Below are 23,256 nucleotides of genomic sequence, written 5' to 3' on the forward strand. Positions count from 1 at the left end.
TTAAAACTTATACTGTGTGTATAAAGGTGAGAGGGAATAGCCAGCATGGATTTGTAAAGAACAAATCATGTCAAACCAATCTGATAGCTTTCTTTGATAGGATAACGAGTCTTGTGGATAAGAGAGAAGCAGTGGATGTGGTATACCTAGACTTTAATAAGGCATTTGATATGGTCTCGCATGATATTCTTATCAATAAACTAGGCAAATACAACTTAGATGGGGCTACTATAAGGTGGGTGCATAACTGGCTGGATAACCATACTCAGAGAGTAGTTATTAATGGTTCCCAATCCTGCTGGAAAGGTATAACAAGTGGGGTTCCGCAGGGGTCTGTTTTGGGACTGGCTCTGTTCAATATCTTCATCAACTACTTAGATATTGTCATAGAAAGCATGCTTATTAAGTTTGCAGATGATACCAAACTGGGAGGGATTGCAACTGCTTTGGAGGATAGGGTCATAATTCAAAATGATCTGGACAAATTGGAGAAGTGGTCTGAGGTAAACAGGATGAAGTTTAATAAAGACAAATGCAAAGTGCTCCACTTAGGAAGGAACAATCAGTTTCACACATACAGAATGGGAAGAGACTGTCTAGGAAGGAGTATGGCAGAAAGGGATCTAGGGGTTATAGTGGACCACAAGCTAAATATGAATCAACAGTGTGATGCTGTTGCAAAAAAAGCAAACATGATTCTGGGATGCATTAACAGGTATGTTGTGAGCAAGACACGAGAAGTCATTCTTCTGCTCTACTCTGCGCTGATTAGGCCTCAACTGGAGTATTGTGTCCAGTTCTGGGCACCGCATTTCAAGAAAGATGTGGAGAAATTGGAGAGGGTCCAGAGAAGAGCAACAAGAATGATTTAAGGTCTAGAGAACATGACCTATGAAGGAAGGCTGAAAGAATTGGGTTTGTTTAGTTTGGAAAAGAGAAGACTGAGAGGGGACATGATAGCAGTTTTTAGGTATCTAAAAGGGTGTCATAAGGAGGAGGGAGAAAACTTGTTCATCTTAGCTTCTAAGGATAGAACAAGAAGCAATGGACTTAAACTGCAGCAAGGGAGGTTTAGGTTGGACATTAGGAAAAAGTTCCTAACTGTCAGGGTGGTTAAACACTGGAATAAATTGCCTAGGGAGGTTGTGGAATCTCCATCTCTGGAGATATTTAAGAGTAGGTTAGATAAATGAATTCTAGGGAAGAGAAAAGAATGCTACATATAGAAAGTTACTTCAGTGTTTATCTAAGGCAAAATTGGCTATTCTTTTTAAGAGCAGCCTCTGAATTTCTATGCTTTGCCATTTCTTTTTTATCATTTTATCATTCCACCATTTCTCCAGTAATAAGTTTTAGCTCTCTGTTGGAAACCATGCACTTCAGCTTGGCTTTGTCATATGTTTTACTCATATAAGAGTATGGACTCAGTTTACTTTACACATACAATAAAAAATTATTCTTAATTTAAATCATCACACTCTCACATTTGGGTTTTGTAGAGATTTTTTTCCAAACAAAGCAGAATAAGTAATTGCCATCTTGCTGCATTTCCAGAATCCTAATGATAGTACACATATAGCAATACACAAACAGACCATGTAAGACACACTTCAGTTGCCTCTGGTGCTAGGCACTAGTTAAAGCAATTCAGAGAAGTTTGGTATCACCAATCGGAAGAGTAATATAGCTTGGTATCAGGGCCGGCGCAACCCATTAGGCGTCCTAGGCGGTCGCCTAGGGCGCTACAATTTGGGGGGTGGCGACCACGGCGGTATTTCGGTGGCGGGACCTTCTGCCGCCTCTGTGGGGGGTGGCATTTCGGGGCGGGACCTTCCGCCGCCTAGGGCGGCAGAAAAGCTGGCGGCGCTCCTGCTTGGTATTATGGATCAGTAGATGTTATTATCTTTAAGAGCTACCACACACATTTTAATTATGGGAAATAACTTGTAACTCTCTCAGGCCTTGGCTACACTGGCGCTGTACAGCGCTGCAACTTGCTGCGCTCAGGGGTGTGAAAACGCCCCCCCCCCCGAGCGCAGCGAGTACAGCGCTGTAAAGCGCCAGTGTAATCAGAGCCTGCAGCGCTGCATGCTTGCTCGCAGCGCTGCAAGCTATTCCCCTCGGAGAGGTGGAGTACTTACAGCACTGCGAGAGAGCTCTCGCAGCGCTGGTGGCGCAACTACACTCGCGCTTCCCTGTGGCAGCGCTGGGAAGTCCTGAGTGTAGCCAAGGCCTCAGATACTATTGACATGCCAGCTCTATAATTGTGACCACTGTACCTTACTCAGAGATGATAATTCCTGTATTGACCTCAAAAATGATGCTATAACATCACTTGATTAATGACGCCATGGACACTTTCAAGAATAATAACTCTCTTCCCCTTTGCCTTCTCACAGAGTAGTTCTTCTGGGGAAAACATAAAAACCTTTCTTTCAGTAACTTGGAATAAAAAATATTGCAATGGCAATTATGAAATATATGACCAAGAATACAAACTAAATATTGTGGAAATCTTTGTAAATTTCTCTTAATCATAGAAATGTAGAGCTGGATGAGAACTTGAGATGTCATTAAAAGTCCAGCGCTCTGCACTGAGGCAGGACCAAGTAAACCTAGACCATCCCTGACAGGAGTTTGTCCAACCTTTTCTTAAAAACCTCGAATGATGGGGATTCCACAACCTCCCTGGAAGCCTATCCCAGAACTTAACTACCCTTATAGTTAGAAAGTTTTTCCTAATATCTAATCTAAATTGCTCTTGATCCATATTAAGCCTATTACTTCTTGTCCTTCCTGTTGTGTTCTACACTACCTTCAGTAGACATGAAGAACAGTTTATTGCCCTCCTCTTTATAACAACCTTTGATGTACTTGAAAACTGTTATGTCTTCCCTCGGGCTTCTCTTCTCCAGAATAAACAAACCCAATTTTTCAATCTTTCCTCATAGGTCATGTTTTCTAGACCTTTAATCACTTTTGTTGCTCTCCTCTGGACTTTCTACACATCTTTCCTAAAGGGTGGCACCCAGAATTGGGTAAGGTCCACTAGCTGAGTCCTCATCAGTGTCGAGTAGAGCAGGCCAGTTACCTCCCCTGTCTTACATACAATACTCGTGTTAATACACCCCAGAATTATATTACCTTTTTTGAAACATCATCATTTTTGACTCATTCAATTTGTGATCCACTATAACTCCCAGATCTGTTTCCGCAGTACTACTAGCCAGTTATTCCCCATTTTGTAGTTGTGTATTTGCTTTTCCCTTCCCAAATGAAGTGCTTTGCATTTGTCTATATTGAATTTGTTGATTTCAGACCAAAGCTCTGATGCGTCAAGGTTGTTTTGAATTTTAAACCTGTCCTCCAAAGTGCTTGCAACCCCTCCCAGTTTGGTGATGTCAGCACATTTTACAAGCTGACTCTCCACTCCTTTGTTCAAGTCATTAATGAAAATATTGACTAGTACCTGACCCAGGACTGACCTCTGCAGGACCCCACTAGACATGCCTTCCCAGTTTGAGAGAGAGCCATTGACAACTACTCTTTGTGTACAGTCTTGCAACCAGTTGTGCACCCACCTTATAGTAATTTAATTTAGTCCACATTTCCCTAGTTTGCTTATGAGAATGTCATATGGGACTGTGTCAGAAGCCTTACTAAAATCAAGATAGATCATGTCTATTACTTTGCCGCCATCCACTAGGCCAGTAATCATGTCAAATAAGGAAATTAGGTTGGTCTGGCATGATTTGTTTTTAATCAATCCATGATTGCTATTACTTATAACCCTATTATCCCCTAGGTGCTTACAAATTGATTGTTTAATAATTTGTTTCACTATCTTTCCAGGTATCGAAGTTAGGCTGACTGGACAAAAATTCCCTGGATCCTTTTGGTTCAATATTTTTTAAAGAGAGGCACTATGTTTGTCCTTTTCCAGTCCTCTGGGCCCTCACCTGTCCTCCATGAGTTCTCAAAGATCATTGCTAATAGTTCTGAGATTGTTTCAGCTAGTTCTTTAAGTTTTCTAGGATGAACTTAATCAGTCCTTGTAGACTTGAATATATTTAACTTATTTAAATATTCTTTAACTTGTTCTTTCCCTATTTTGGGTTGCATTCCTTTCCCTTGTTGTTAATATTAAACTGTGTTGAGTATATGGTCACCATTACATTTTTTAGTGAAGAATGAAGCAAAATAGGCATTAAACAACCTCAGCCTACTTGATGTCATCAGTTATTAGCTCTCCTTGCTCACTAAGTAGAGGACCTACACTTTTTCATCTCTCTCTTTCTAATGTATTTAAAGAACCTCTTATTACCTTTTATGTCCCTAGCTAATTTTAACTCATTTTGCCTTGTGCATTATAATGCCTTTATCAAAACAGTTGAGGGATCAAATTATGCTAAGGGGATTAAAAACAATAGTTTTATTATATACGTAGAGTTGGGGTTCTATGTGTTAAATAGAAACTAATTTATTCTATGTATAACTTCCACAATTAATTCTTCCATGAATTATTATTCCTTTAGAGTTGATGGTAATAAGTAGTACCTTTAAGATTGTAAGTTCTTTGGGATCAAAGACTGTCATTTACTATGTTTGTAGAATGCCTAGCCCAGTGGGGCCCTAACCTAGCCAAAGCCTCTAAGGATCACCACTATACAAACAATGGAGGTAATTACAATAGCTTATACTAGCACATAGTACAATACACGGATTTTTACAGGCACAGAACCATCCAAACAAATGATGTGATTCCATTGCTGATTCTTTCCCTTACAGAAGGGGGAAATAGAAAAGATCCTGAAACCTCTGTAGATCACACTCTGTATGCAGTAGTATTGTAGCCATGTTGGTCCTACGATATTAGAGAAACAAGCTGAGTGAGGTAATATCTTTTATTGGACCCACTTCTGTTCGTGAGAGAGGCAAACTTTCAAGTTTCATTAGACCTGAAGAAGAGCTCTGTGTAAGTTTGAAAGCTTGTCTCTCTCACCAACAGAAATTGGTCCAATAAAATATCTATTTTATGTCATCCACACCAACCATTGTTATGTAACTCATCAAAAAGTGGCTGCTCCATTGTGTTCTAATTGTTTGCTTTAAGTAGGCTGTTGCAGAATTTCTTGTAGCCCTTGCAGTTCTCAGCTTAATGACAGATGGGATGGTACCCGTGTACCTGAAATAGCATCAATAAGGAAATGTTTAATTGCACATGCCGTCTGAAGCTGTTCTTTTTTTTTTTTTTTTTTTTTTTTTTTTTTAACATCAGGGGCCTCGTGGTCCTGAGGGTGTACAAGGTGAAAGAGGGCCCCCAGGAGAAGGCATTCCAGGCCAGAAGGTAAATGTTACACTGAAATTCTTAAATACTGTGATTGTGGTTTTCAAAAAGTGCCTAAGTGATTTAGGAGCACAATACTGAAAGTCAGTCAATGGGGCGTATGCTCCAAGACATTTTAGATGCTTCTTGAATATTTTACTTTCTCTTAAAAAGCTTGAGTCCTACCAAAAGAAATTTCACCCTCACCAAAATACAGTAATAAATTACTGACCCACTTAGTGCTGAAGACTGTGTTAATAAGAGGTCTTATCATGGTAGCATTGGTAGGTTAAAAAAGTATCTTTTGGAAAGCTCTTTATGTAAAATATAACCCATACAGCTGCTTAGTACTCGAGGGAACCATTCAGAAAGCAGTTTGATTCTTCTTGCCACTCTGGGAAATTCCGACAAGGATTATACGATTGTGACTCTAGGCACCTCTGTATTCACACTCTACACACTATTGCAATAATATTTGTACAAAACATGCCTTGTGAGATATCATATACAAGCTAATAATGTGCTGGTTATTAATATAATTGAAAATGCATGTATTTATGTTATATGTGGAGTTATGCATTCCTTCTATCTGATATTATTAAAATGTATTTGAACCAGACAAATCTGGGCTGTGGGTAAGCAGTTTTTTTCCAGATAACGGAAAGGCTGGTGACTTCATCCAGGCACAATCACAGACACTTGGCAATGACAGTCAATTGGCATATCAGAAGCTGCAGGGACAGATCAATTTGAATTATAGAAAGCACCAGTGGGGAAGAAACTGGCATGGAACCTTCTCCATCAGACTCCATGGCACCTTTCTTCACAGCAGCAGAGCATTTTAAGGCACTCAGGTTTACAGGATAAGCAGTGACAACCTCTCACTGGTCTGAATAGCACTTCAGAATGTGACAATGAGTCTGTATGGACATATACCTCATTATAGCATATCATCAACATCTTAAAATAAAATATATGAGTGTGCTGATTAATAAATAGTTTTCTGAAACTAAAACAAAACCCCAAATATTAGTGGTGGAACTTGAACTGAAATCTCACATCCCAGTCCTACGTAATCCTCTTTCTGCTGTTTTGTACAAGAAGAGCACAACAATCTCATGCTGAGATATTTTATTGGTTCCACAATTCCCTGGTGCCTTAACTGCTGAACAAAGAGGATTTTCCTCCCTATAAAGGAAAAGATGTCAGACAGTTACATTGTGTGCACTGGTGTTACAACAGTCCACACCAAACTGCTCTATCAAGCAAATAAAAGGAAGTTCTTCTTCACACAGCGCACAGTCAACTTGTGGAACTCCTTGCCTGAGGAGGTTATGGAGGCTAGAACTATAACAGGGTTTAAAAGAGAACTGGATAAATTCATGGAGATTAAGTCCATTAATGGCTATTAGCCAGGATGGATAAGGAATGGTATCCCTAGCCTCTGTTTGTCAGAGGATGGTGATGGACGGCAGGAGAGAGATCACTTGATCATTACCTGTTAGGTTCACTCCCTCTGGGGCACCTGGCATTAGTCACTGTCGGTAGACAGGATACTGGGCTGGATGCACCTTTGGTCTGACCCAGTATGGCCATTCTTATGTTCTTATGTTAAGCACATTTTGCAATGTTTAAAAGATGAATCACCCAGAGTGTTCTAGTCTCCTTTCTGTTATTGCTTTCCCCCTTCTTACTCTATCTAGATCTGAGAGTTCTTTTAAAGCCCTTTCAAGTTACAATAGTTCTAACGGCATAAATGCAGTTTATGAACTGTAGCTAAGCTACTTCCCATTGCGATAAATGACTCTTTTGATAGTGTGTCTTGTTTGAAGAAACTGTTTCCGTGCAGACATCGTTTATTGTGGTTTTCTGTTGATTTGTGTTAGAAATTTAAATGTGTGAAGTCCTAAAGCCAGTTAACTTATATCAATACTATATATTTCCAGGGTGAAAAAGGCTCAGAAGGCCCAGCAGGTCCAATTGGAATAGCAGGAGAATCAGTCAAAGGTGCTAAGGTATGGTAAATCAGATTTTTTTTTTTAACTCTCACCTGTATGATTTATAGTTAAAGTAATGATTATTTAGTCCTTAATGCGATCTAGAAATAGTATATAAATATCTTATAGTTGGATGTGGACTGAACTATTCTATGCTGTTCTAATACTATGACCATGCCCCTGGTTAAGTCTATTGACTGATGACACATGGGGCTCAGTCCTCAGCTGCAGCCAGGCTGCGCTCTGTGCAGTTGGGAGTGAGGGGAAAGAAGTTGACAAAGGTGACTTTACCCCACATTTAAGCTCCCAAATCCTGGGGCTTGGCCAGCTTCTGGTGCTATTCAGGGCACCTTTCCATCATAGCATGTGTAACCCTTCTGCCCATCTAAGTTGGCAGCAACAAGGGCCGGGTTCTGTATCTAGGGGTTCCGTTTCAATAACACAATGCAAAACCGGCTCGAGCCCCCACCCAGTGACCTGGGACAATTACATACCACCCCCCTGGGTACCTCTAAGAGGCAATACTTCCCCTCTCGCAAGCACGGAGTCTGAGTGTAGCAGAAAATGTTTAATAACATGAGGTAAACGACATCAGCATAAAATTGGAAAAACACCACAAACAGGATTCATAACACAAACCATGAGCAAAACCCACCCCAGCAAATTGGGCTGTGTCCTTTCCCTTTGGTTCTTGAATCCAGCAACCCAAAAATCACCCAGAGTCCCCAAAGTCCAACATCCCCAAAGTCTCTGGGGTCCAGCAACCACCCAAAGTCCCAAAAGTCCAACAACCCCCAAAGTCTCTGCCCCTGGTCAGTGCAGCCCCAGAGTAAAGGGGGGGGGCACGCAGGGTGTTAAGGGGCACCTTACGTGATCCGAGGCTGGCCAGCCGTCTGTTTCTCCGTGGGGGTTCCGCCGCAGCCTTTACCACGAGCCAGTCCACTTTCCTGCCATCCCACGAACTGCTCCGCTCTACAAGCTGCTCCGCTCCACTCACCGACCTGTGAGCCGTTCCAGCCGTCCCCGCAAACAGCTCCGCTCGCCGGTCCTTGGGCCACTCCAACCGGCCCCGCAAGGCTCCACGCCGCTCGCTGCTCCTCCAGTCATCCCCACAAATTGCTCCGCCAGCTGCTGAGCAATATAGCTTCAGGCTCCCCCACTAGTTAACATAGCCTCAGTGATCTCAGCTCTTAATAACATCAGCTCTTTTGTGATTTCAGCTCTTAGCGATTTCAGCTCATAGTATAGTAGGGGAGCCCCAGTGCTGGTGCACCATTGGCCCAAAGTGAATTCAGCTCAGCAGCCTGTAACTAGACTCCTAAGGGAATCAAAGTTAGCTCTGACATTCAACAGTGGAGAGAGGAGGTGGTGCAATTGGTGTTTCGGACCCTCAGAGGGGGCCCATACCATCAGGTACAAATACCTGTCCCCATCCTCTCTCAATTCACTGGGTTTTGTAACCCATGCCCCTTGTCAAGCAAGTGCTACTTAGGTAATGGTGAAGGACTCACTCAGTCCTTCTGTCATACAACAGTTCCACTGGCCTTGATTCACAGAATCAGGGTAACAAAACTTTATTCTTCCTGCCCCAATAATAGAGAAACTGGGGATCCCACACCAGCCAAAGTAACCACTTTCAGTTGCTGTGTTTCCTGCCAGGCGAGTGGGTGTGCCTATGCAAACAAGATCAGCCCCTGGAGTTCTTTTCCACACTCGCCATAATTCACCACCAGATGTCAGGGTAGAGCTCATCCTGACTCTGCTTACACATGCAAGGGGATTTCTGTCAGCCAGGGATTGCTGGAGCAAAGCCCCTTGTTTTGACCATGCCCCCAACCTCTGTGCAAGGAATTAGAATGCAAAGTGTGCATTGCCAGCCCTGTGTCACTTGGGAATCTCCCAGGAAACTGGTTAAGATGCTTTACTGCCCCGTTGCAATGCAAATGGACCATATCCATGATTTTCCAAAATGTGTGCTGAAAATGAGGTCATCTACCAGCAATCAATGGGTTTCACCCTTTCAAAAATAAGGCCACTTTTTAGCATCCAAATGTGTATTGAAGAGCCTATCTTTAAGTTCTCTATTTGGAAAATGGCCTCCGAATCTGGTGTATGGTATTAATTAGCCTGCAGACACTGAATTCTTCTCCATCTGCTAGCAAAATAAATTCAGCCAAAAGCCAGACAACACATTCTTTTAATTCCTGAGAGATCTCAGTGAGAGACATTGAAATCACATTGTGGCTACATTACCACCACATGCCATTGGTTGTCATGGTGCTCTATATAACATACTATCCCAACACTCAGAATTAACTGCTTTTACATGCTAGAGTGAAGAATTTATCCGAAGTTCTGATTAGAAGGCAATGTGGAAGCACCCTACCTCAGTGGGAGATGAGAGAAGGATTGTCTCTCTGGGAGCCATAATTTCTCCCCAAGCCCACCACTGCTTAGGGGGAGTGTGCAGCAGCCCACATGACCTTTTAGGATATCCCACCTCCTCCCTGCCCCCTCAATGCAATGTGTTTCCCAAGGATAAGAACTACAATTGTCCCTGGCCTTTGTGCAGGGGAAAGTTTCTTGCATCTTTCCTCCTGCCTCATGTCCACTCAAAAGCCAGGGATAATCTGTTCCTATGTATGACATTTCCCATGCATGGCACTGAAAATATTGTAAGGTGCTCATATCAGCTAGGTTTCTCTTGTTTGCAAGTTACTGGCATTCAGGGCAGAGTGTTATATTGGAAACTTGGTTCAATAGTAATAAATGCATATAATAGGAACTGCAAAATATAGTTTCAGGTAATTTAAAATATAGTTGAAAGGCAATTACTAGCTTGGTTGCTCAAACCACCATCACAGACTTTAGTTGTTTGTGACATACTGCAGAGATCTTCTTTCTAGGATGTATACTTCAGTCTGCTGCTTTCTAATTCTAATTCCCTTGTGGGTTGGGTGAATACAAGTTTCAGAAAACTTCTCACTGTATGCATTGCTAAGCAAATTTTACTCTTATTCTTTATTAGAACAGAATTTTGTTAACTAAATTATGTTATTTGAGTTGGGGGAAGAGAGATATTTTCATTTGCTTTATCTTCCTTAAAGCTGATGTCTGTGAATAATTCAGACACATTTTCTTAGTGACTTTTCATGTTCCAAAGATTGGTGTTGCTATATATATTGTTATTAACACTGAATAAAACATAACCAGAACAGATCTTTGAAAAAATAATGGCAAAGCTAGCCCAAATATTCTGTATCCCATGACTTCTCTTCATGGGTTTTTCTTTTGGATGTTTTGCAAGTTAATCTGTATGGTAGAATGTAAGGAAAACATTTCAGACCTAAAAATGATGCTGTTATAAATCACTGTGATTTACAAGTCGCAAGGTTTCTCTATGCAGGGTGAACGGGGCCCTGAAGGACCACAAGGGCCTATTGGACAACCTGGAATCGGCAGTCAAGGAATCCAGGTAAATCTGACATTAAGTTTAGTTAAGAAATACATTCAGTTGAACGCCTAGTTTTGGCATAATATACTGCATTATTATTAGATGACAGGAGCCCAAACTAAAACCCTATTAGCTTTGTTTAAGTAAATGGCTGTGTCACTGATTTCAGTAGGAAAAGGGTCAGCCACAGCTCTAAACTTTGGAGATGTTGCAAAATTTAGAACCAGATCTAGATTTCATACTTGGCCTAATCTCTAATTTTTAATGCCTAGAGATTCAAAACACACCACTGTGAGTTGTACCTTAAAAATACCAGACAGGGCCCAATCCAAAGTTCATTGACATCAATGGAAAGACTCTGATTTCAATTGTCTTGAGATCAAGCCAATAGAAAGGTGAATTATCTGGACCAATCCATGCAATAATTTGCACAGCAGACTTCCAGAGATCTCCACATGGGATGATGCAGTAGGGAAGATTTTTATAGGGTGAGTGCTCAGCGCCTCTGAAATTCTGATCATTTACAGAGGCCTCACAAAAATTGATGCATCTAAAGTGATGAGTCCCTTTTGAAAGTGTAGCCCTATCCTCTCAGAGGCCAGAGCATAATTTCCCACTGCACAGGGTTAGGATGAGGAGACAAAAATCCTCTCCCTAGCTTTCCCCACCACTACCTAGGCCAATCCCTGAACTTGGGGTAATGCAGTGAAATCCATGTGTGTGTGACTGAGGGAAAATTGAGTAAGGAGCTTGTGATTTGGCCCTAGAACAGACAGCCAGTTAGGTTTCTTTCCTTGGAGGATAATAAATTCATTTTATTAACCTGGAAAATGAACCCATGGAAGTGTAGTTTTCATTAACGTTTTCCTTCTTTTTTTAAGGGTATCCAAGGTCCTAAAGGTATACCTGGGCCAAAAGGGTCTCGAGGCATGGGTGTGCAGGGTCCAAAGGTAACTTTCAAGAGAATTGCAAATAAAAAAAAATTTATTGGCCACCTCAAGGGACAAGGAATATATCTGACCAAAGTCAGACATCCCAGTGCTTTTAAAGTGTATTCCATTGTGGGAACAATGGAAAGAAATCAGAGCTGTACATTTTTAGACCACGATCCATATTTGGTCTTTGTAGGAAAACTCCCATGACACTGTGCTGTGTGGGTGGAATAAGCATGGATATGTCCTTACAACAGAATGTTTGGAGCTTGCTCTCAAGTACTCGAACAGTTTTCTACTGTGGAAGCACACACCTGATATTGTACCTCCTAAAAGGCAACACTGGCTACCAGTGTTTAATAGTATATGAAGTAGAAACATAGAGATTTCTGACTGATATATTTGAAAGATTCTGAAGAGGAAAGCCACTCCATTTGAACAGTCTCCATTGCTGGACCTCACCACTGCATTGTTTCAAGCTAGCAGTTCTTTACTGTTTAAACAAATACAGATTTTCTTCATCAACCATGAATTCAAGTCAAATTTCTTTCATTTTGATTCATTGTGTGTTGGTTTGGTGGCATATAGACACTGTATGTAAATGTCATACTCTACTGAGAAATTCTAAACTAATGGCTCTCCCACTGTGAACTCTGGTGATTTGCAGAGAATTTGCTGGTCACATGATGCTGGCTTTCATTCTTCTTTCCATCTGAATCTCCAGCCCTCCATCCTTATCATAGGAAAAGAGTTTGGAGGTCTGTAGCATTAGACGAAAACATGAAGGGAGAAAGAAAGTCAGCCAGCTACAGTTACAAGGTGACACTGCTTCTAAGGTGACCAGACAGCAAATGTGAAAAATCGGGATGGGGGGGAGGGGGGTAATAGGAGCCTGTATAAGAAAAAGACCCAAAAATCGGGACTGTCCCTATAAAATTGGGACATCTGGTACATAAGTGAAAGAAAGATGGGTGAAACAAGAGTCACCCTCATAACCAGAGCCACTAGCAGGACTGGTACTTCAGGAAAGGAAGGTTCAGGAGCAAAGGAACAAGGCCGGATGGGCAGGGGAGCAAATGAATTGGCAGGAACAGATGAAATAAAAAGCAAAAGTAGACCTTGTGATTAAGTTCTTCCACAAGAGGACAGAATGCTTATTTTATTGAAAGCAGCCTGTTAAATACTTTCTGGACATTATTTTTGCATGTAAGCAATTGCTGTAGTTGCCATAAGGATGCTGTGTGGTTGGGCCTGGGAAAACAGGTGATCAAGAGATACGGTCTCTATTAAGACCATGAAAAGCTCAAGGCTAGTGCTGGTCAGAAAATGGAATTTCTGATCCTTGGGATAATTCTGCTATTTCAAAATTAGTTTTTGTACCAAATCAGAATGAAAAGCCAAAATATCAAAATTTCCAGCGGAACAAAAGTCCTCCTCTCCCCCCCCCCCAAAATTAATCTGGAACTATCAAGACATTTTTGTTTCACTATGTCAAAATATTTCATTTCAATGTAAATATTTATATATTCATATAAAAGTCAAAACAAATTGAATCAAAAGAATAAAGTCAAAACAAAATGTTTAACCACCAAAATAAAACTAGAAAGTCAAAATGATTCATTGACTTTTTTCTGTTGAAAACTTCATCGAAATAGTTCAGCTGACACAATTGCATTTTCTGATGGAAGACTGTTTTGTCATCAATTTTCAACCAGCTCTACCTGAGAATCTGTTCTAAACCTTCAATAATCTGTGTTGCTATACAAATGAATAAAGTTAAAATCTGTACTTGTGCTAAACACAAATAATTTTTCATTACTAGGGAAAAGAAGGTGAATTGGGACAAAAGGGGGATCCAGGACCACCAGGAGTTGGAGTACCCGGACCGAAAGTGAGCCTATTTAAAAAAAAAAAAAAATCATGCCAAGTTTTCTGCAAAAATATCTGATCATTTTCAGTAAGAAGTTGCTTATGTCCATGTACCTCAGTGACAAAGTCTCCATAGAGAAGTGTGTTTCAACTGTTTAAAATTCATAGTTTCAACCATTATTCACTCTTCTAAATAAGTCATGTTTAAGTGATAGCATGATGCTAGCAAATGGGAGAGCAACGATCATGCTAATGAAGACTGAATAATATACGAGAGTGATGAGCTGGGAGGAGCAAACAGAGCTCTCATAGAAGGGGCTGCCTATGCAGCTTTTATATCACTCCTAATACACACCCATCCCTAAGCTGACTTGCCATGCCTTCACTCTCTCCTCCTTTATGACCCTTCTCAAATCCCACTTCAAGGAGGTTTGCAAATTTGCAAATAGTCATATATGTAAACAAAGAAGCAAAATCCTGTGTAACTTTTGTGTTACTCACCCAACTAACTGCATAGTGCTCCCAACCTTTCCCCATGTCTGGCCCTCCTCCTAAAGTCCAGTCCTCAGTCTTTATATCCCGGTCTCTTTAAGGCTAGTGAGGAAAGTCTCCAGGCCAGCACTACCTGTCCCAGGGTTTACTGGAATAGAGCCATAGCTATGGGATAAGGAATGCAGTTTGTGTGGGAGAGGAAGTGGTTTCTGGGAGGCAGTTGGGAATGTGAGAAGAAACTCCACGCTTACACCTCTGCTCAGAGCAGAGTTGCAGCCCCTGCAGTGTGGCGCTCTGCCCCAGCAGAACTATCACAAGTTAGACCATAGGTGGTGGCCGGGCAGGCAAGGCTGCAATTATACTCAGGGAATTGAAGACAAGATGTCCGCTCTCAGCAGGGTGTTTGTGTAACACCAACAGACCCCAATCATTAGCGGCCGGGATCAAACCTGGGATCTCTGGAGCTATATTCATGAGCCTCTACCGCATGAGCTAAAAGTCATATGGCTGTTAGCTAAGGCTGTAGAGCAGACTTATTTTATCTCTCTCTGTCTAAGTGGTCTCAGTGCCACTACATGGGACAGAACACCACATCCAGAAGGTGTGTGGGTTACATTTGCAGCAGCAAAGAACTGCACAGGTGTGACCCCCTCCCTGCTGTGCTGAGTCCTGGGAGAGCAGGGGGCATTGCCATCTCCCCAGTTCCTCGCCTTCTGCACCCAAAGGCCCAGGGAGAATGGGGCATGAATCCTTTCCCCCCACCGCCTAATCCCTGAAGAAGAGTTCTGTATAAGCTCAAAAGCTTGTCTCTCTTACCAACAGAAGTTGGACCAATAAAAGATATTACCTCACCACCTTGTCTCTCTAAAATACATCCTAGGATACTAAAGGAACTGATTGAAGAGATCTCTGAGCCATTAGCTATGCAATATAACTATAAATAACCACAGGAGCAGGCCCTTATGGTACATGCTAGCCATGCCATGTGAATACTAGTTTGTTAAATCTAGAGATGCTTTAATTTGATAGAGGTGTAGTGTTTTTAAAAAAGAAATTTAAAATGTGTATTCCAAATTGAATGCATTAGTTGGGTTTCTTGATTGGGATAATCAGTATAGTATTAATTAGGAAGAGTCTATTTTTGGACAGAAATATTGCCCATTAACCAGTATTGTACCAGAATGTAACTCCCTCAGTGTATAAAGTGCATGAGTTTACCAAGCTTTTGGGAAATAAATATTGATCACCTTTTAAGGGAGATCCAGGAACACCAGGAATCCCAGGAAAAACAGGAATGATAGGACTAACTGGAAACAACGGGAAAAAGGTAAGCCAGTATTTCTGTTTGCTGGATGTGAAAGCTTTAGGCTGGATAGGACGATCAAATTCAGACCTCATTGCAAATTGAATCCCTCTGCTCCCAGGAGGGCAGCTACACAATGGAGAGACGTTCCTCCTGGGGGAAGGTTGGCACCAGTATATGTCCTTCCCTAGGGGGTCTGCTGAGGTAAGACAGTTTTAAATATGGATAGGTTTCCATAGAGCCCCACTGGCAAAGGGGCACTGGGCATTGAAACTGCAACTGTTCTAGCTGACCTCGCGAGGGTGGCTACCTGTCCAGGTTTTCCCAGGATCATCCCTTTTTTGTGGTAGCTGTCCCAGGAGCTCTGTCAAGATGCTCCATACACAGTTCCAGCTGTCCAGTCTTATGGGTTCAGAATCATCTCGGATTTCCCATTTTTTTGGTACAGTAGAGGTGGCAACCCTAGACCTGGTCCTGTCCATATTGTGGATTGTGTTGGCCAGCTCTGGATTTCTGTTTTCTCACCCCCACCCACTACACATACTCCATCAGAGTGAGGTAGCAGACATCTTGTGTCACTGAGCCCCTCTTCCCCTCAGATTTTCTGCCACTGGGGGATTAGTGTGGCCTTCAGTATCCAGCTTGCTTTGCAAGATTTAGTTCAGTCTGGGTCAATAAAGATCTACAAAAGTAAGAGTACAAGCCCACTTTTCACTTCATACAACTTCTTTTTAGTGCCGCTATAAAGGACACAACTAGTGCCAGACTAAAGGCTGAAGTATGGAATCTTTCTTGGTGGATGGAAAGCAGGGGTGATGTTTTGCAACTTAATGTTAAATTATTTCACATTCATAAAAAATTGAAGTCAGTGAAAATCCACTCACCCCCCAAAATGAAGGTCATTGAGTTTAGCAAAAAAACTGTAGAAAGCAGAAGTTGCTAGGGGGCTTATTTTAGTGATGGCCTTTGTGTCTCCAGAAAAAACTGCATCCACAAACAGTTACACCTTCATCATAGTTTCCACAATTCTTTGCAAGCACAAATATTAGCAGTTGGGCACCTATCACATTCATTATAGGTGCAAGTAGGTAACTAGTCTAACTAGCATTTGCACCTGCAGTGTTTTGTGGACACAAAGAAGTAGTTACAATTATTTGCAGACACAAAACTGGCTCATACAAATGAAGTCCAGATTGAGGCCTAACTTAAAGTCATGCCCCATAATTGTACTTTAAATCAAAAGTTCTAATCAGAGGTGGATTTTTCCAGAGCTGGCAGACTATACGCACCAACTTAAGCTATTTAACACTTTTTTCTGTTGTGAATGACTTATGTTTATTTACTAATTTGTTCTTATTAAAAACAATCGGATGAAGGATTTTCTTGAATGCCTTTCAGTCTATAGATTGTTTATTACCTATTTGCCGCACCTATTGCTTCAAGTATTTGCTAAATGGCATTGTTTCTGCTTCCAAATTGCATAGCTCACAATCTATCCCACAAAGAGTTTTTGAGACAGCTGTGCAAGCACTTCTGGTACTTCCCTTATGACTACGTGTGCATAGAGTATCTTTCTACAACAATTCTTGCAAGCAAAAACTCACTCCTACCAGTATTTGTGGAAATAAATAAAAACAGTTGCTAACATTTGTTTCTGTTTCCTGACCAGCTCTTTTCTTGAATCTTCTGTTTGGTTAAAATTTCCTTTTTGGTAAAGTTCTGACCAGAACTGGTCACATGTAGCATAAAAATGAATTTGCAGCTTTTATTAGAATGTTTTCAGATTCTCTTTTGCAATATTTGTCCAATTGTGAATGGATGATTCTCAAAAGCAAATCAGGCCCTGATCTGCAACTGATTCTGTGTGAGCAGTCATCTATGCCTGCATAGAACCCTGCTGATTTCAGTGGCATTCTGCATAGGAACAAGGGGCTGCCTGCAGACACTCTCTTGCAGCTTTTGGGACCTAAAAGTCTGGATACTAGCTCCAAACTGTTTGATATTTAAACCAAGCTGAAAAATCTCAAGGTTGGGTTATTTTTTGAGACTGTCAAGCTGGACTGTTTCAGCTACACAGGATATAATTGAGAGAACAAACTTTTTTTGATATGTTGGGAGCCTGACCTTGCCCAACCCAGGAAAAGTGTATTGATCCAAACCACTTCCTAGAATGTTTTTAATTAGAACTTTGATTCTGTAGCATACATATCAATGTGAGAATTAATAAACTGATCTAATTTTCATTAGGGGGAACAAGGAGTGCCTGGCTTAAGAGGCCCAGAGGGACCACCTGGGAAAGGAGATGTTGGCCAAAAGGTATGAATTATTAATATCCATCTTTGAGAAACATAACAAGGTTAAATGTTCGTGTTTAAACACAGTTCAATGACTGGTATAATTTTAATTTGTTATGGTCTTCCTTAAGTAATATCTTCACCAGTTTAAACGTTTGATCTCAATAGAACTTGAGAGTGCTCAGCATGAGTATGCGGCAGAATGAAATGCAAGTACTAAAATTAAAGTTCAAAATTATCATTGAAGTCAGTGGGACGTAAATGTGCTCAGCTCCTTGGGGTGGGGGGTGGAAATCAGGCTACTTTTTAGTGCCTAAATATGGCTTTAGGAATGTAGAAGGATATATTCAAAAGGCACACATGAGAGTTAGATATCTAAATAATTTTGAATCTTTCTCCCTAACTTTAGGCACCCAGGATTTTTTTTAACTATCAAGTTTAAAATCTTTGTAGTGATTTATAAACTAAATCATTATATTTGGGTCAGGGTGATCACGGAGAAAAAGGATCCCAAGGGGATGCTGGTGCTAAAGGATTACAAGGGTCTCCAGGACCAAAAGTAGGTTTGTTCTTTCCTATACTCGTTTTTCTACACTATACAAACACCTCTGGAATTTTTATGGTGTGAATTTATTGACGACTCTGAAGCTTTGAGATTTTTATGTTAAGCTGGCAAAAAAAGAAAAGTATATTTTCATCTTGCGCACTGAATGAGGCAGGGGTTCTGTGGAAAAATAGTATGTGATTACGTAATTCAACACTATCATAAAGGGGCCAAATTAATGTTGCAAAGGCACTGTTAATTCAGGCATTTCCCAAGGTTAGGGTGCTTAATTTTGCAACCTCAACATTCTTTTGATGTAGTTTGATGTATAATTATATATATATATATGCCCTGCACACTGAAACCATCCAAATCACACACTTGTATAATAAAATAGCTCAGTTAGCTGAGCAAAGAAACAACCACCACCACAAGAGTTAGCATTAATTTTTTTTTTCAAATAAGTTGTTCAACCAGTGCTCATTTCAGACTTGAAGTTCAGTCTATGTTCCTCAAGAGGTTTGTTAGGGTTTGCAAATTTGAGGAAAAATGGATTGATTTATGTTTTTTCACCAAATATTACCCATTTGATCCGAAATATTTTGACTATTTTATACTAAGGGTTGAACAATAAATAAATTAGTACATACACAGGAAGTATTTACTTTATACTTATATTATATTGTTTTATTGTAGGGTGAGCCCGGAAATAAAGGCTCAGTTGGTAACCCTGGACCATCCATTCGTGGACCGCCTGGACCAAAGGTAAATCATCTGAGATTTGTCTGCTGGAGCCAAAATATTGAACATTTTGCACTCAGTAACACTTATACCTTATACTGATATAAGATATACTTATACCAGGCTAATGGAACTAAAGTTCCAATGGTAGAAATAAAGGCAGACCTAGCCCAATTAGTTTAATACAGATGTATGCCTGTCTTCTGTTGTACTGTGGTTTATTTCATAGAGGAAAATAACTGTTTTGTCATTTCATTGAAGGTAACTTTTGTCAGAATGGCCCTGTAAAAGCTGAGACTTCATATGTATCCTGAAAAAGCAAAAAGGTTTATTTTCAGCCTTTTGTAATAGAATGCCACCCACCAGCTCAGCAGGGGAGGAGGATGTTTGATTAGCCCAACAGGGAAGAAACCTCTGAGATTCTGGGAGGAGGGGTGGAAGGGAGGAATAGGCTTGGCTGCTCAGGGGCCTTACAGACTTTCTCCTTCCTACCCCAAAACTCACACTGAGATGTGCCTGGCCAGAGAGAGGAGCAAGAGATTCTCCACCTCTCTCTGCTACTATTGGTTAGGCTGTGGGACAAGGGAAAAAGGAGAGTTGATTGTCTTAACTCCTCTCTTCCTGTACATTAAGCCTTCAGAGTATGCAGCAGCCATTTTTCTTTCATTGCTGCCCTGCCTGATAATGGAGGTATTGTTTGAACTGTGTTTCCAAGATGCTGTGGGTGTGTCCGATTGCCAGTCTGAGATCACGAAGGAATTTTTCCTTTGGGGCAAGAACATCAAGGTGTCAGGTGGTCTGAGTTTTTGTGCCTTCCTTGCAGCATCCTGGAGGCCTAGTTGTAGGTTATTAGGGAGTAAGGGCAGAAACTAAAAGTTAAGTTTACATGTAATTTCATTGCAATTTGGGGGCAGTGGCCAGCTCAGGTGAGAAGCTCAAAGGGGCAGCTCCCAAAGGTAAACATGAGTGACACACCCAGAAGATGGTTGGTGGACCCTGTTATCCTGGAAGAAGGGTAGCACTCTCAGACTTTCTTCTTCATGTACCCTTGCTACCCTCATGGTTGGGGGGAGGGTAGAGGATTCAGAGGTGGGGTGAATTCTAGTGGCTGGTCTGAAGGGAGCCAACCCTGAATAATTATTTTGTATTGAGTCCATTTAATATCACACTGGAATCAAAAAAATGACTCGTATTATAATTTGGGGCCATTTATATCCCATTGTCTTCCATCCTTGAACAACATATACAGTCTCCATTGTGGATGTGGTGCCTTGTCTCTTGTTAATTTGCCATTCTTTGACTGGGCCAATGGGGTGTAGTACAAATCCCAGGATTCTGGCCTTGCTGCAGGTGATAGGAATGAAGATATGGGCTTCTAAAACCCTTTCCTCCCTCCCCCACTTGAAACAGGCACTGCCATCTATATTTACAGTGAGTGAAGAGAATTCCTGTTACTGTTTCCAGCATGGAAAGAAGAGATATTTTGGTAGGAGGGCAGGCTAGACTATGCAACAGTGAAGTTTTTTGATGGGCAGAGTCAAATCCTGAGGTTCTTACTGAATTTTTCCTCTCAGACAAAACTCCCATTCATCTCAGTTGCATTGTAATATGGCCCAGCTGCTAAGCCTATTGAAGTCATTCCACTGATTTTACTTGGATCAGGCTCTCCTTTGAGTGATGTGATCTGACAAAACAAATGGCTTATGGTAATTGTAAACACCAAGTTATTCTTTCAGGAAGAACTTTCTAGGAAATGGACAAACCTTTTTCTCATTGTCCCTCTATCACTTAGAGAAGTTTCTTGCTAGGCGACCCACTATTTCTCCCTGATATATTGGGATGAACGGAAGTCCAGCTTCTCTGAATTCTTTGGCAAGCACAATGATTAGTAATTTTGTCCTGGAAGCCTCCGATCATTCTGCAGTAGTGAAGTCAGATGAAGCAGTTTCTAACACAATGAGTTTGCATACCATTCAACTCTGGGAGCATCTCAGGCTCTAAGAGGTCATCCCAGTTTGGCCATTGTTGGCAACTGCTGTATATCAAACACCTGGACAGCTTTAACAACGAGGAGTCCGGTGGCACCTTAAAGACTAACAGATTTATTTGGGCATAAGCTTTCATTGGTAAAAAACCCACTTCTTCAGATGCATGGATCTTCGGCCATGCATCTGAAGAAGTGGATTTTTTACCCACAAAAGCTTACACCCAAATAAATCTGTTAGTCTTTAAGGCGCCACTGGACTCCTCATTGTTTTTGTGGATACAGACTAACACGGCTACCCCTCTGATACTGAACAGCTTTGGTAGCATTCATTGGACAGTTATTTTGGAACCAAAAAGGTATGAATACAGTTCTTACTGTCTCTTGGCAAATAGATAGTCTCCTGCCTGTTGCTGGCTTGTCTATAGTAACTTCAGCTGTACTTTTGAAATGAACAATTAGATAGCTATCTTGCACTCTATGGAATATGCTGTGTCCCCATAGTTTTGAAGTTAGTTGCAGCAGCTCAGTGATTGCTTTATGTAAGCAACAATAATTTTTTAGGAATGTTACTTGAGCTCCTACTGGTGCATTCCGTTGGTGTTGATAAATTGCAAACTTTCTACTGAAAATTAAGATCCCAAAGAAGGGGGTGGGGGAAAATATAGCTGTTGCTCTAGGTTAAGCCCCAGTGCTACAAGGAGGGACTGCTATCTTAATTATGTGATAAAAGCTCAAAGCTAAGCTTGGTAGCACCCAGCAAACCAACTATCTATCAAGTCATCAGTAAGTACAGGTGAGAAGTCCACCAACTATAGCAAGCAATATTCAACTGGGACTCAAGTTTCTTTCTGGGGCTCCTCAGAAGCCCCATGTGGGAAGTCTGCAACAGAGGTGAGCTGAATCATTTCAGTTTCTGGCTTTCTTTGCCACAACCCCTTTCCAGGACCAGCACTGGCCACTTTTTGGGCAATACTGACCCTCCTGTAGGGCATCTGGCAGGAGAGAGGTTTTGCTCACTTTGTACCAACATAACAGCTTTTTGGCAGAGGTCTTGTGCCCTGATTTACACTGGCAGTAGCAGGCATAAAACACAGGTGAATGTGACCCATTGGTTGATTAGCACTATTTTAACCCTTGTTCTTTAATGAAAAGAAGTGTTTGGAATTAGTTCTCAAAGGGAGAACTAGCACTTTTGACATGTTACATTTTTTTCACAAAATAGCATGTCCAGGGAGATTAGTAGTGAGGTAGAAAGAGAGTTTTTCCTAAAATATTGGTAGCTTACTGTGTAGACCTTCAGTCACTGTCATTTTAGTGTCAAAAATAAGTGAATACATGAAGCTGGTTCTTTTCTGCAAAACCTAGAGTGAAGACAATAAATAATAATTTTTTTTTGTGTAGGGGGAGCCAGGAGCAATTGGACTACCAGGAAGTGATGGAAATCCTGGAGATTCAATAATGGGACCAATGGTATGTAGCATGTTTCTTTATTTCATGTTTGGTTGAAAAGAAATGTGAGAAATATTAACCATTTCAAAGAAAAAAATATGGTTGAGTGGTTTTGAAAAACCCAAACAGGCTGATACCTCAGCTCCATCATTCCAAACTGAATCTAGCTATTTAATAAGCTTCTGACCAGTTTGAGAAATGCAAAACAGATTACATGACTCTCTCACACACCTGGCTCTGCAAAACTACAAGAGATCCCTCTTCTGGTCAAAGTTAGCCCCTCAAATTTCTCTACTTTTCATCCTCTCGCTTGGTCTTTGTTCCATTCCTGTGAGTTTCACCCCCCACCCCACATTAAGGCTTGTCTGCACTTCGAGCTTGTGACAAATGTCAAACAGTTATAGTTGTGACTGTTAGCCAGGATGGGGCAGGGATGTCCCTAGTCTCTGTTTGCCAGAAGCTGGGAATGTGCGACAGGGGATGGATGATGGATGATTACCTGTTCTGTTCATTCCCTCTGGGGCACCTGGCATTGGCGATTGTCAGAAGACAGGATACTGGGCTAGAGGGACTGACCTGTTCTTATGTTCAAGTGTTGCAACCGCAAGCAATTAAAAAAGTCATGAGTTTTCTAAAAAAATTAAAACTTTTGGGCTTTTTATTTGCCTACTGGTTTTGGAGCCTGAGACATACCAGGGGTATAATCCAGACAAGTGGGGAGCTGTGTCAGTCCTGCCCTACAACCTTGGGTGCCTTATAATGCCATGGGGCTGCTCACAAGCAGCCTTCCAGCAGGCAAGCCACACCCTGAGTCTGTGTGTAACTGCAGCCTGCCAGCTATACCTTAGCTCTCACCAGCCTGGGTTAT

At 41.3% G+C, this 23,256-nt stretch overlaps 1 protein-coding gene across 1 annotated transcript in view; it reads left to right on the forward strand.

Moving 5' to 3' along the window:
- The window catches only part of COL28A1 (collagen type XXVIII alpha 1 chain), a 143,847-nt gene that overhangs the window by 49,406 nt on the left and 71,185 nt on the right, over window positions 1–23,256 (forward strand). The window contains exons 14-23 of the mRNA XM_024212907.2: window positions 5,279–5,347; window positions 7,273–7,341; window positions 10,730–10,798; window positions 11,659–11,727; window positions 13,532–13,600; window positions 15,326–15,397; window positions 17,621–17,689; window positions 18,155–18,226; window positions 18,908–18,976; window positions 22,341–22,409. Coding sequence (XP_024068675.1) covers window positions 5,279–5,347; window positions 7,273–7,341; window positions 10,730–10,798; window positions 11,659–11,727; window positions 13,532–13,600; window positions 15,326–15,397; window positions 17,621–17,689; window positions 18,155–18,226; window positions 18,908–18,976; window positions 22,341–22,409 — 696 coding nt within the window. The remainder of the gene's footprint in view (window positions 1–5,278; window positions 5,348–7,272; window positions 7,342–10,729; window positions 10,799–11,658; window positions 11,728–13,531; window positions 13,601–15,325; window positions 15,398–17,620; window positions 17,690–18,154; window positions 18,227–18,907; window positions 18,977–22,340; window positions 22,410–23,256) is intronic.

Source organism: Terrapene carolina, unplaced genomic scaffold (genome assembly GCF_002925995.2).
Source record: "Terrapene carolina triunguis isolate 2854851 unplaced genomic scaffold, T_m_triunguis-2.0 Scaffold84, whole genome shotgun sequence".
NCBI classification, from domain to species: domain Eukaryota; kingdom Metazoa; phylum Chordata; order Testudines; family Emydidae; genus Terrapene; species Terrapene triunguis.